The 14,937-nt window shown below is 34.8% G+C and overlaps 1 protein-coding gene across 1 annotated transcript in view; it reads right to left on the bottom strand.

Moving 5' to 3' along the window:
- The window catches only part of Brdt (bromodomain, testis-specific), a 45,397-nt gene that overhangs the window by 17,863 nt on the left and 12,597 nt on the right, over nt 1-14,937 (bottom strand). The window contains exons 6-11 of the mRNA XM_013018262.1: nt 13,973-14,101; nt 11,441-11,629; nt 10,496-10,668; nt 10,040-10,326; nt 9,589-9,951; nt 1,868-1,926 (exon numbers count right to left, since the gene is read on the bottom strand). Of these exons, the coding sequence (XP_012873716.1) occupies nt 1,868-1,926; nt 9,589-9,951; nt 10,040-10,326; nt 10,496-10,668; nt 11,441-11,629; nt 13,973-14,101 (1,200 nt within the window). The remainder of the gene's footprint in view (nt 1-1,867; nt 1,927-9,588; nt 9,952-10,039; nt 10,327-10,495; nt 10,669-11,440; nt 11,630-13,972; nt 14,102-14,937) is intronic.

The following is a 14,937-nucleotide window of genomic DNA, read 5'->3' as shown; positions in this document are numbered from 1 at the left end:
ATCTTCCAGGTGAGGAAACTAAGGTTTAGAAAGATTAAATAACTTAAGTCATCATGTGGCATAGAAGAACATTTTTATTTCCATTTATGATTTACAATAAGACTCAGAAATAGTGGAAGCAACTTGCCTAAAATTTTATGCCTATTCAGTGGCAAGCTAAGTTACAGTAACATTATGCTAAGTAACATTATACTAAGCTTTAAGTTGTAGAAATACAGATATGAGACACTCTTTCTCTTCCATCTAATAAAGAGTTTGGAGCAAGTAAATAAACAAGGCAAGTCTACAAATAATATTTACACTAATCTTAGTAAAACGAATGCCAGAGGAAGGCTTATATCAGCAACAATATAGACCAAATATGAAGTCAAATATTCAGGGTTAAAACAACAATAATCACTTTCTAAAATATACAAATACATCCACTCATTTGTCAATATAGAAACTAGTATATGTCCACTTTTAAAAAAATTAAATGGGTATTTTATTCCTCAGTAAGTGAAACTTTAAAAACATTGGCCAACATGAGTCATAAAAATGGCATTCTACAGGCTGGGAAGGTGGCTCAGTGGTAGAGCGCTTGCCTTGCATGCATGAGGCCCTGGGTTTGATTCCTCAGCACCACATAAGCAAAAAGAAAAAAAAAAGCCGGAAGTGGCGCTGTGGCTCAAGTGGTAGAGCACTAGCCTTGAGCTGAAGAGCTGAGGGACAGCTCCCAGGCCCAGAGTTCAGGCCCCACGACCGGATCCCCCCCCAAAAATGGCATTCTACATGATGTATCATAGGAATGCTTTCAGAATTCCTTCATACCTTGACATGTTTTGATTTCTCTAAAGCCTACAACTAAGATAGACCAGCTATGAGAACTCATTTCTACCTACCAAGTTATTGTTGATACTAGCAATAGAAGTAGATATAACAAAGATCTCACTCTGTTGAAATACAAATATGTTCCCCTTTGATTATCTGGTTATTGATTCTATGCAAGCTCCCCTATCGTAAGCCTAGCATACTTCACTTGGGTGTCCAGCACCCTCCTTGTTTTATCTCTTTAAATTCTTACAAATTCCCCCAACTGCTGCATTTCCCTGAATATAACTGATGTGCCTTAGCGGTCTCTTTTCACCTACACTATTACATTTCAAGCATTTCTTCCTCTGAGAAACCTATTCCTCCCCTTTAGGATGTATACATTCATTCTTGTTTCATTTTCTTAAAAAAGTACAGATTATTACAACATTATCATATACTTCCGGCTTTTTTCTTTTTGCTTATGTGTTGCTAAGGAATAGAACCCAGGGCCGCATGCATGCAAGGCAAGCGCTCTACCACTGAGCCACCTTCCCAGCCCAAATTTACTGTAATTCTTTACTGGGGGGTCAGTACACAGGACAAAAATTTCATATAAGGGTTACAACTTGAATTAGTAAAAATAAATTGACTTCATGTGAACTTCTAATCAAAATAAGAGTGCTAAAGTTGAGAGTTACTGATTATAATCTTTATCTACTATTCTCCACCTCACTTTTGTTAAGAAAGTTCACCTTACTGTGCATATGCCTCTCCTGTGTGCACAATGAGGATCACCAAGGCAGGTCCTTTGTATTTAGATACTCAGAGTTAAACTGAAATTTCCAGAATCAGTTCTCTTTATATAACAAGTGTATTTTATTAGAAAAATAAGCCAAATAGTTCTCCAGACAATAGCTTTGTTTAGGAAAAAATCTTTGAGTGCTAGGAGTACACACACAGCAAACACAAAACAAATGAAAAACAGTTTTAAAGAAAGCTATTTTTATGCCAGTGAGCTAGAGTGCACATGTTGATTTAATTTCTAAGGTACAAATAGGTGGAAGAATTAGCTTACCTTTGTGTTCTCTTTAGAAGGTGCATCACACTGTTTTGCTTCAGTAAATTTACGCATTTCTGCAAATGTATATAGATAACGATTTCAACATTTTTCAGCTTAAAAAAACTACCAAGTTACAATTTTTCCATATTAGGAAGGAAGTGGTGATTTCTTACAGTCACAGGTGTTTGCTCTATTTGATTTAGCCAAAATTTCTAAAGGGATTTCTTTGGAACAATCATCCATTCATAAATTCCATTGTGGATTAAATTGAGGCAAAAAACAAAGAATCACTTCATAGTAAAGAGTTCGAGCAAATGACAGTTTAAAAAAGAACAGGTTAAGGTTTCAAACAAGTAATACTAATTCTTCTAAAATTGTGCTTTACTTAAAAAGCCATAGGTAGAACTATTGGAGGTTTAATTAAAATAATTAAGAATTTTCCATAAGAGAAGGGTAAGTAATTTATCTGAGAGGATACAGTTTTTATTAAGTGAAGCTATTTGACTTCTGTGGTCAGGTTTGTTCTGCCTGCTAAATACTGTATTGAAGATCTCATCTAGTTAATCCTCAATTTCTGAGCTATTTTGCTTTTCAATTACATCACAACAAATGTGTTTTTATCTCTTTAACCTTTAGAAATACCTACATGGCTGACACTGACAGTAAAAGTAGATATAATAAAGAGATTTCACTCTGGTAAGAGTACAAATATGGCCAGCCACCTATAATCCAAGCTACTCAGGAGGCTGAGATCTGATGATCGCGGTTCAAAGCCAGGAAAGTCCATGAGACTCTTATTTCCAATTAACCACCAGAAAACTGGAAGTGGTGCTCTGGCTCAAGTGGTAGAGTGCTTGCCTTGAGCTAAAGAAATGAAGGACAGTGCCCAGGCCCAGAGTTCAAGCCCCATGACCGACAAAAAAAAAAAAAAAGAGTACAAATATGTGCCCCCCTCTGATTGCTCTGCTATTGATTCTGTGCTATACTCTTGGATCATTAAGTGTGGTAAAGCACCGATCCTCTAGTTACTGCCTCGATCCATCTTTTCGAGTCAGCATTCATAAACCACCTCAGTGTTATCTGCTTCAGGCTCCAGGGAGCCAAGGCTGATTAACACCAAATATTATTTAGACTTAAAAAATTCCAATGTTAATAATTACCTTCTGCTTCCTGAAATGCCATCAGTTTCCACTGGATGTGTTACTGCTCTTTCCTCTCCTAAAATGTTTGATGCTGAACATTGTTAAAATTGCTAAATGCCACTCAATTCTGTGCTTTAAAGAATTCAAGTGTTTAAAATGACATAAAGCATCTTAATGCCACTCAGCTAAGTATTATTTAAGTGTTGGTAAGTTAGATAGAAGGGGAAGAGATTAGGATACAAAATGAGAAGATGGAGGATAGATCCAGGTAGCCTTCACATTTAAAGAAGAAATTACTGTTTCAGCTTTGAACAAAAAGCAAATAGACTTCATTAATATCATATAGGTTATATACATTTATACATCTATTTCAATTATTCAAACACACATCTAAACTACAGCATAAACTCCTACATAAAACAAAAATGACATACCATATTATTAACTTAGTTTTCTGATCTGTAAAACTAAGCTTTGAACTAATTTTTATAAAAATTAGTTCCTCAGAATTGGAATATGGTGGTAAAAGGTGTCATATATCAAAACCACTTTGTATACTATGTATTATAAAATAGGTTAAAAATGATAGCCTATAACTTAGCACTTTGCTTCTTATTCTAATTTCATACAATTGTTTTCTAAGAAAATAATAAATTGAAACTGCATATATTTATTTATGAGTCCTTGGCCTTTGGAATATGTATATATATATACACATAAATATGTATATATTTATGCTTTTGTTGTTAGGCTTAAGATCATATTTCAGTTAATAAAGAAGATCTGCCAATCTGGAAAACATAAATTAAATTAAGAACAATCAAGAAAATATAAACATTATCAGCTCATTTCTCTGGGGATTGTAATACCTACCTTAAGAGGATCAGCCTGGGTAGCATAAATAATCTACTAACCAAATGAATGTTAGGTATATTTCAGGATGTGTTCAAATTTCATACCTCCCAAAAACCTCAATATAAGAATCTTTGATTATGAAGCTTTTATTTAAACTATGTCAAAACTTTATCATTTAGAATTTGTTTAAAAAAAACCTGGGATTGTGGAGATTTGGTTAAAAGATTTACTTAATATCTTAATATATTCATCACCTATCAAATCATTGAGACAGATGCTCTAGACATCCCAAATATTATCAACAAATACTGAAAAGTTGAACAGGAATTCAATGTCCTTATGCAAAAACAGAACAGGATATCATATAAGCACATATAATGACTACAGATTCTTAATTAGTAAAACGTATCATACTTCTATTAGGAGGGACACATTAGAACAAAGTTATTGGAAGTCGTTATGTAGTTAATGGTTCCACTTTCTTATTGTAGAGGAAAGATAGCAGGTCCAAACATAAATTATTTGCCCAAACTAATCAGCCAAACCATGCTCTATTGGTAAATAGTAAGCAATCGGTTTTATACTAAAAAATTCACTCCCTTTAAAGAATGTTTTAGAATTTTCCTTGAAATGTTTGGTAGTACCCTTCACATTAAGAATAAAACAATTGCACTGGGAAGGTGGCTCAGTGGTAGAGCACTTGCCTTGCATGCATGAGGCCCTGAGTTTGATTCCTCAGCACCACATAAGTAAAAAGAAAAAAGCCGGAAGTGGCGCTGTGGCTCAAGTGGTAGAGCGCTAGCCTTGAGCTGAAGAGCTGAGGGACAGCGCCCAGGCCCAGCGTTCAGGCCCCACGACCTGATCCAAAAAAAAAAAAAAGAATAAAACAATTATAAACTGCTTGTTAATTTCTCTAAAGGCCTTTCAACTAGAGTTAGAAAGTGGAAAGCAACAAGCAATAAACAAAAATCTCTAGACCAATGGTTCTCAAACATGGTAGTACCTTAGAATCTCGAGGGCTAACATTAATACTCTATACTAGCTCTACTTTCACTTGGTTCAGATTCACTGTATTTTTAAAGTTTTATAAGTGATTGATTCTAATGTGCTAGCAATGTTAAGAAATAATATTCTAGGCAGCTTGTTTATTTCAGGAGTGCAGTTTGAGTAGAACATATAAAAATGTATGTGACAGAAATGACCCCTGTTTCTCTAGAACTTATACCTCCATGTAGACCTCAATATGTGAAAAGCACTTTTTTGAAACTCCAGTCCTTGAATTTTTATCCTTCTAGTTCTCTGAAACAATATACTTTAATTAGTGAGGAACTTCAGTTATTCTTGTCACTTCTATAGAAGAGTACTTTTTAGAGTACTAAAATGACAAATTACTTTATTCTAACTTTCAAGTCACCATTAAATAAGAATGATTAAAAAAGAAATATCATCTTTAAGAACTCGTAAGTTTCACTCACTGAGCAGTATAGTAATGCCAACAAAAGCAAACAAAACCCAAGAGCTAAGTAAAAAATTCAAGTAAAGAAAAAGTAAAATTTTGTCACAACCATTGAATTTCTTCATGATAAAATTAAACACATCTTGAAGTATTTAATATCTCATTATTCAAGTATGTGAGTTTATATTTATAGTTCCTGGAGTTATTTCCTATAACTTTTGTGTGTGTGTGTGGGGGGGAGTCCTGGGTTCTGTTCCTGAGTTTTTGTGCTCAAGGTCAGTACTCTACCACTTGAACCACTGCCACTTCTAGAGTGTCTCATTGAGTTTCCTATCTGGGCTGGTTTCAGACCTTGATTCTCAGATCTTGGCCTCCTGAGAAGCTGGGATTATGGGTATGATCCACTGGGGCCAGACTCCTCTCAGGTTTTGATAAAAAACACTACTATTGATCAACTGCTCCATGTGATTTTTTTCTCAGTAATTTTATCGATCATAGGATTAAAGTGACTAATTATATTCCCCTCTATATTATTATCCCAGAGTAGTTCCAAGGTTGAACAAGAGAAGTTCTTGTTAATTTATATGAGCACGTTAGCACAATCTAGCCAACACAGAATATATTCATGGGAATTAATCGTATTTTTAAGACTTATCTATAACATTTTTGATTTGACACTTAATGATACTTAGAATGTTATAAAATAATCTTAAAAGCTTTTATATTTTATACCAATGCTTCATGAAATATTCTTGACTTAACTGCACATAACTAAGTTGCAAGTGTTTAAGTCAAAAACATAATTTAAATGATCCAATCAAACTTCATTGAAATTTGTTACGAAGTACTGCTTCTAGCCCATAGATTCTCATTTTCACTTTTGAAGGTTTTGGGATTTAATTAACTTGTTCATGGAAACATTATCTTGCTTGAAATGATAATTATGGGAATTTCCTAGATTTTTAAATATAACTTTATTGGAAACCCACAGTCTATCTATATTTACTTTTCAGAGAATATATAAACTTTAAATCTTGGAAATGATGGGAAATAGCTATGTAAGTAATGGAGACTGAAAGCCAACACTAAAATAGCATCTGGATATTAGTCTTAAAACAAATCAGTAATCTTTAGGAAGTTAGAAAAGATTATGTAGCATTCTGTCCCTGAAAGCTAAAATTCTAAAGAGTTTTGATTTGGTTTTTAAAAAAACAACCCTGCAGTTATCCAACTGGTTTGAACAATCAGTGAGACAGGTATTAAAAGGTAAATTAATTTTTTGAAAAATCACTAAGGATTAATATTCTTCTATGTGAAAATATGTCATCAAAGCTTTCAGAAAAGTTTCCTTAAAATGTTAAACAAATGAAATTATATTCCTATTTCCTATCTTGAATAACCAAAACTTATTAATTAGAACTCTGAAAAACAGTATTCCACTGTGAATTTCAGTTCTGAACAAATCATAATTAAAAAGCTATAACATCTTATATTTTAAAATAGATGTTGCAACAGGCAAGGTTTTTACTCATATCCCTAATTTTCACAAACTACATAAGTCTCAGTAAATAATCTATTTCCCTTAACCTTGAAACTTGACAATGTCATGTACATGAATAAGAATGTTGATTTTATTATATTTACAATAGACACTATATTAACATGTTCTGACTTAGTTATTTTTCACAATTTAATACTTCTATTTATAATTTTTATTCTTATTTTCAAGGAAGTAAAAAATGTTCATAGTTTGTACACTAGAAATAAAGAGCCTTAAAATATTTTAATGGAACAGTTGAAGTTAACAGGATAGAATGTTCAATAAAATAATTAAAATTTCAAAAATAAATGACTAGCCAGGCATATAACCCTAGCACTAGTGAGGCTGAGACAGAAAGATTTAAGACCCCATCTTAAAACAAGCAAGCAAGCAATTTAGCAAGCAAGCAAATTCATAGCAAGAGAATTCATAGCACCAGGTTAGAAGGCAGACTGACCATGTCAGTCTGAAGTAGAAAGATTGGGACTAAAAAATGAGAAAGGGGGTAACACTGTTCAAAAATAAATGTAATTATTACCTTAATTATGTAACTGCAACTCCTCTTTACAACACCTTTACAATGAAATTAAACGAAAAAAAGATTGGGACTGAGTATATGGTCAGTACTTAGTTTTTTCTTGGCCTACACCAAGGTTTGACCATTCCCAGAATTTGGAAGGAAAATGAAATAAATTTATTAACAAATCTTTATGCTGGATATGGTGGCTCATGCCTGTAATCCTAGCACTTGGGACTGAAGCAGGAAGTGAGAGTTCAAAGCCGCCTGGGCTACAGAATTAGATCTTTCCTCAAAATAAGAAACAGAAAAAAAGGGCTAGAAGTGTGGCTCAAATGGTAGAGTGCTTGCCTAGCAAATTAAGTTTAAGGTACTGAGTTCAAACCCCAGTATTGTAAAACACACACACACACACACACACGCACGCATGCACACATGCAAGCACACACCAGTTTAGAAGTCAGACTGACCACATGTTAGTCTGAAGTAGAAAGATTGGGACTGAAAAATAAGAGAGGGGATAACAATGTTTAAAAAGAAATATATATTCTTATTCTGAAATAAGAATATATATTTGAAAGTAAGTCCTTTAACTTGGGAAAGGTGACATTAACTAAAAATATTAGTCATAATATATTCAGCAGTATTTTAAGATTAAAATTCTAAAATTCTAAGAAGCCATTGTGTTAGAAAATTAGGCAAACAAAAATAGAAATTGTGCCATTTTAATAACAGATAGCTGATAACCATTCTTCCCCTCAGGTAACATAATATTCTATCAGAAAGTGATAATTCATATTAAAATGAAGGTACTTTACTTAAAAACTCTACATACAGAATTTTCCCACTTATAATCAAGGCATTTCTTGAATTATTTGATTATTTGGTTTTAGGGGTGTTTATCTGTAGGGGGAAATACTGCGTACTGAACTCAGGGCCTCCTGTTTGCTAAACAAGCATTTTTACCACTTGAGTCTTATCTCAGTCCTTATTAAATTATTTAAGTTAAATAATTCAAACTAATAGTTACAATAAGTTTTATCCTACAAATAAAAAGACAAAATGCTCTAACTTATTAGACCATAAATGCTTTATTAGATGAAATTACAATTGATATTACAATTTAAAATACTAAAAGGCAACTCAAGATTTTTCCAGTATTGCTTTGTGCTTAGATGTCAAATAAAGAAATGCTGTATAATATCCACAGCCCTAAGTTCACTTTAAAATTTAGTAGTATGACAAATCCAACAAAAGTAAAAATTGTTTATTCTTACAAAATTGTTTATCGCTATATACTTTAGAAATGTAAAAACAGCAGCACCACAGGAATGCAAATTAAATAGAACCAAAAGAAAAACAGCAGACCCTGACTACTAAGCCAGAGAAAAGAGGGCTTTCCATACATATAAAGGGTAGGGATTCCTGAAGTCAGAGTAGCCATGTGGGATCTTTTTATTAAAAAAGGGAACTGAATTTCACAACAAGGGACATCTCATTTAACATAAAGTAAATTTTAGGCCACAAAGTGGCCTATATTCTGAATTTGACTTTTGGTCATTAGCATCACTGCCAAGCCAAGTGTCTTTGGGGCAGTAGTGACTTGTCAGCTATGTAACTGTCAATGAAAAAAAACAAGGAAAACATGGATGATGTAAGTTTGCCACAACTTATAAATTATGTAAGAGAATACGGTACTTCCATCTATTTTCCTATAGATGGAAGGTAATATTCTACAGTAAAGAAAATAACAAAGTGAAAATCTACTTTACAGGGTCTGAGATGCCTGGCTTCTTAATTCTTGTTGAATTCAGAACACAGCATCCCAGCAAGACTTAGTAATATCAGAATGAAGTATCATGGAGAAGACTTTTAGAGGTCCCTCAAGTACTCTTTTTATTGTCTAAAAAAAGTGAAAACCAGTATTTTATAGCTGACATTTTCTAGTCTTAAGGTCTGATATTATTTACTAAGAGATTATTCCACTATGAGTAAATTGGTTTCCAACAGGACCAAGCCTTCAAGTCACATCTGTATAATATGAAATTTCATTTTATACATTTTTAAGGAAAATATTAAAATAATCTACATGCAACTTATTAATAAGGATGGTATTCAAACCAGAGATTCTGGGCCAGGAACAGATACTTCTTCAAAATGTTAAGTCTCAATATTACAAGAAAAAAAATGTCCCACAGACAGAGGTACATGTAAGGGACCGCTAACCTGGTTCAGAATCGCTGCTGTCCGATGAGCTTGAATCACTGCTGCTGCTGCTTCCCGACTGGGAGGAGCTGCTGCTGCTGCTGCTGCTGCTACTGCTACTGCTGCTGCTGCTGCTGCTGTCACTCAGACGGGACCCACTTCCAATTGCTTTCAGTGCTGGTGTTTTCTCAGCTACAAAGCAGGGAGATACAGTAAAGTGCCAATAGCATTCAACAGTCAGAGGAGGAGCATTTAAAAACTGCCACCTACGTTTTACTTGGCGTTTTCTAGAATTCAGCTGATTGTTTACGTCCTGTAAGCGCTTTTCCAGCTCTTGCTTTTTCTGTGCATGAAGTTCTTCTTTGGATTGCGTTATTTTCTTAGCTAGATGGTTAGGAGTTAAAAAAAAAAGAGTGTAACAAAAAAATTTAAATACCAAAACAGAATTTTATTAATATGTAGAAACACATACCATGAGGCTTTAGTGGTCTTTTCCTTAGACATGCCACAACATATTTTTGCAATTCTCTTAGTGTGGATGCTTTCAGCGTCTCAAAGTCTATCTCTATCTCATCAGGATTGGAATTTCTCAGTGAGGGTTCTCTTGATTGTATTATATGAACTACTCGGCCAAGTTTATCTCCAGGGAGTTTGTTTATATCCAAACTCAACTGCCTTTTCTCATCATAGTTCATAGGCTTAGCGTTATCTTCATTTTCAGATTTCATTAGAACCTGCTGTTTCCTTTTCTTTGGCTGACTGAAAACAAAAATTGCACCTAAGTCAAATTATTTCATTTATTTACTTAGGTGATAGAGATTAAACCCAGGGCCCTATGTATGCTAAGTGCTCTACCACAGAGCTATACACACAGCCAAAATTTATTCTCAATAATTCTTCTACTAAGCCATCATAAAAGGTGACTTACGTGCTCTTGGGCTTTTCCTTTAGTTTCATTTGCTTACAATTTTTCCCTGGATTTTCATCTTTGTTATTAACTCTTTGTCTTTTCTTCACTCTTTTTGACTTTTCATTCTTTTTCTTTAATTTACGGAAAGGCACTTGGGACAGAACCTGTAGCTGTTGATGAACAGCATTAAGCTGACAAAGTTTAAAAAAAATCATTAAACATTTATGATTCTTAATAAACTAAAATATTCATCTAAAAACAGTCCAACAGGGCTGGAATACAATGTAGTAGCAGAACATCTGCCTAGCTTGTGTAAGGCCTTGGGTTTGATTTATGTGTAAGGCACCATAAAGAAATAATAAAAACAGCTTAAGAATACTTTTCCAGGTAGCCTAAATTTTAATTATTAATATTTTAAGCTCAAGCTCAGAGAACATTAACATTTTATCACATTCATAGCAAATGACAAATTCTCATCCATAAAAGATCTCAAATTTGTAAAAAAATTTCAGTAATTGTGATTAGGAGTGTAAATAACGGAATTTGTTTTTATAAAACAAATTTATGACTATCTGGATACTTTAGTAGGAAAGATAATTAAAATGACAAATGTGCCAATATATATATAAAGGTACTAAGTGATTACATATAACAGCTTTAAGTCTAATTTTTTTTTGGGGTCCGGTCATGGGGCCTGAACTCTGGGCCTGGGTGCTGTCACTCAGCTCTTCAGCTCAAGGCTAGCACTCTACCACTTGAGCCACAGCACCACTTCCAGCTTTTTTCTTTTTTCTTATGTGGTGCTGAGAAATCAAACCCAGGGCCTCAGGCAAGCAAGGCAAGCACTCTACCACTGAGCCACCTTCCCAGCCCGTCAGCTTTAAGTCAACAAGAAGGATTTTATATAATAAACCAGCAGCTCTTAGAAAGAACATCTAAAATTGTATCTATATGGTTGGTCACCTGTTCCTGAAGCTTTACAAGACGCTGGACTCTCTCATCTTCAGAATCCTCGGAAGAGTTATCTTCAGAGGACGCATCACTACTGCTTCCTCTACCAAGGGATTTGGAAGCATTTGGTGGGAGGTGACATATGGGTGTGGTCTCAACAGGGTCATCAGGAATCTTTGCAAAATGCATTTCAAAAACATCCTATAGTGGAAAATTATACTGTTAAAGGCATTCTGCATTTCAAATTTAATTCAGCAATAACAACTTTTACAAAACTGTATTTCAGATCAGTCTCCTGTGGCTCACGGATGTAATCCTATCCACTCAGATAGCTGAGATCTAATTGTGGTTTGAAGCTAGCCTGGGCAGGAAAGTCTGTCAGACATTTTCCCCAACTTCCGTGTGATAGGGCAACTTCATTAAATAATTTGCTATAAAATGATGTAAAAATTAGTCAAAAGACAAGACAAAGACTGGAGGCAGGGCTCAAGTGATAACAGTAGCTGCCTAGCAAACATGAGGGCTAAAGTTCAAACCCCAGCACTACATATTAAAAAGTTCCAGGATGTGGCTCAAAAGTGGTAGAGTGCCTATGAAGCAAATGCAAGAGCCTGAGTTCAAACTCCAGTAGAGTAGAAAAAAAAAAAGAGGCTCAAAAGACAAATCTAGTGCAATTCCCATCAAAATTCTAATGACATTCTTCACAAAACTAGGGAAAAAAACGATCCTAAAATTAATAAGGAAACACAAAAGACCCAGAACAGCCAAATCAACTCTGAGTAAGCAGAACAATACTGGAGTTATCACAATACTTACTATAGCTCCACAGCAGCAAAATGAGCATGGTACTGGCATAAAAACAGATACACTGACCAATGGAACAAATGGAAGACCTAGGAATAAGCCCACATAGCTACAGCTATTTAATTTTTGACAGAAATGCCAAAAACATACATTAGAAAAAACAGCTCTTCTGACAAATGATGCTAGGAAAACGAGACATTCACGTCTAAAATCCTGAAACTAGATCTCCGTCTCTGACCTGTAGGAAAAAAAATCGATTGAAGAGCTTAATGTAAGACCTGAAATTTGGAAACTACTAAGGAAAACATAGGAGAAATACTTCACAATATAAGCACAGGAAATTACTTTCAGGATAACCCTCCAGTGGTTTGGAAAATAAGGGTAAGGACTGATAAATGAGATCGCACAAAAATAAAAAGAGTTGGTATAGAAAAGTAAACAAATACCAGAGTGAAGGGACCATATACAGAATGGGGAACTTTTCCCCCCAAGATATTCATTTGTTAGAGTATTAAAACCCAGTATAAAGAATTCAAAACATTAAACAGCAAATTAACAAATAATCCAATCTTTAAATGGGTAAATGAGCTGAATAGATGGTTCTCAAAAGAAATACAAGTGGCCAATAAACTACATGAAAAAATGTTCAACATCCTTAGCCATCAAAATTGATGAAATAGCCAGTTGTTGGTGGCTCACGCCTGTAATCCTAGCTACTCAGGAGGCTGAGATCTGAGGATTGTAGCTAAAAGCCAGCCCAAGCAGGAACGTCTACGAGACTCTTATCTCCAATTAACTACCAGAAAACCAGAAGTGGTGCTGTGGCTCTAAGTGGTAGAGTGCTAGCCTTGAGCACAAACAGAGACAGTGCCCACACCCTGAGTTCAGGCCCCATGTCCAACAACAACAACAAAAATATGAAATGAGTCAAAACTACACTGAGATTCTGCCTCACCCCAGTAAGACTGGCCACCATCAAGGAAACAAGTGCTGGTGAGGATGGGGGTAGGAAGGGGTCACTGGACTCTAAGTCACTGCTGGAAGGGATGCAAATCAGAACACTCATGGAAATCATCTAGAGGTTCTTCAAAAATTTAAAACTACAACTCCAGCTTTACTACTTCTGGGTATATACCCAAAACCATCGAAGTCAGATGATTAGAGAGATACCTGTACACCTACATTTATTGTAGTACTGTTCATAATAGTTAAATTATAGAATCAACCTAGGTGTCCCATCAATGGATGAATGGATAAAGAAAATGTAGTAAATATATACAATGGAGTTTACTCAGCCAAGAATAGAAATTATGTTGTTTGTTGGAAATGGATGGAACTGGAGATCATCCTAAGGTTAAGTTTAATAAACCAGTCCCACAAAGACAAAGTATCATGCTTTCTCTCAAAGCTGGGGGGAAACAAAACAAAACAAAAAAATCAGTGTCATGATTAATGTGTCATGACTAATAGGGAAGTAGAAGGGGAGAAGGGGAAGAGGTAGTGAGGATAGGAAAGAATAATAAAAGGGATGGGTATGGTCAACGTACATTATTTGCATATGTGGAAATGTCATGATGAAACCCTTACTGTGTATAATACATGCCAAAAAAGACAAAAGTGTAATTCATAAGCAGTTTTGTATTTAGGAATGTGTGCAGTATTTATCTTTTGAATAAAGTTCTGAATTTTTAAAAATACATTTAGAGGAAAATCACCTTCAGTGTACAAGTAAAAACTCACCTGAAGCATTCTAGCCATTTCCACTATTTCATGATCTGGAGGGTTGTATTTGTAGCAATTCATGAACATTAATCTAACATCTGCAGCAAACTCATATGCATCCTTATATTCTTGATTGTCCATTTTCCCCTAAAATAAGGAAAAGTTATAGTATTTACAACAAAATTCAATTCAGTCAAATCATCTGCAAGTGAGAACTAATGTTCTTTTTCTGTTCTTGGAATCCTGTTATAGACTCCTAACTAGTTTGTACATTCCTGCTAGAAAAAAATATAAAAATCAAATATGAAGACTTTATTCGTGATATTTTTTTCCTTTGTGCCAGTCCTGGGGCTTGAACTCAGGGCCTAAATGTTGTCCCTCAGCATTTTTGCTCAAGGGTAGTGCTCTACCACTTGAGCCACAGCTCCACTTCTGGTTTTCTGGTGGTTAACTAGAGTTAAGAATCTCACAGACTTTTCTGCCTGGGTTGGCTTTGAACCTCAATCCTCACATCTCAGCTTTCTGAGCAGCTAGAATTATAGGTGTGAGCTACAAGTACCCAGCTATTCTTGGCTTCTTTACAATGATTTGTCTTAAGACCCACCTTTCCTTCCAGTCTCATCCACTCCCTCTTCAGATTTTCCATGTGCTTCAAGTTGGCACAAAATAACATTGTGAATATAATTTCTTCACCTTACAGCAACTATGCAAGTTGTGATCCCGCCCAAAATTTCCTGATCCCATACTTGTGTCCTATAAATTACGAAGTTCTATTTATCCTTTAAGATTTGGCTAACACATCACTTTTCATGAGCTTGAGCTGGTATTGAGGGAAAAATAGGATAGTGTTGTTTTGTAAAGATGATGTTTAAAAATATATACACAATGGAATTCTATTCCTCCATCAGAAAGAATGACATTGCCCCATTTGTTAGGAAATGGAAAGGCTTGGAAAAAATTATATTAAGTGAAGTAAGCCAGGC

This window comes from Dipodomys ordii, unplaced genomic scaffold (assembly GCF_000151885.1).
Source record: "Dipodomys ordii isolate 6190 unplaced genomic scaffold, Dord_2.0 Scaffold39, whole genome shotgun sequence".
Classification (NCBI taxonomy): Eukaryota; Metazoa; Chordata; class Mammalia; order Rodentia; family Heteromyidae; genus Dipodomys; species Dipodomys ordii.
This window is presented reverse-complemented; position numbering and strand designations above follow the sequence as displayed.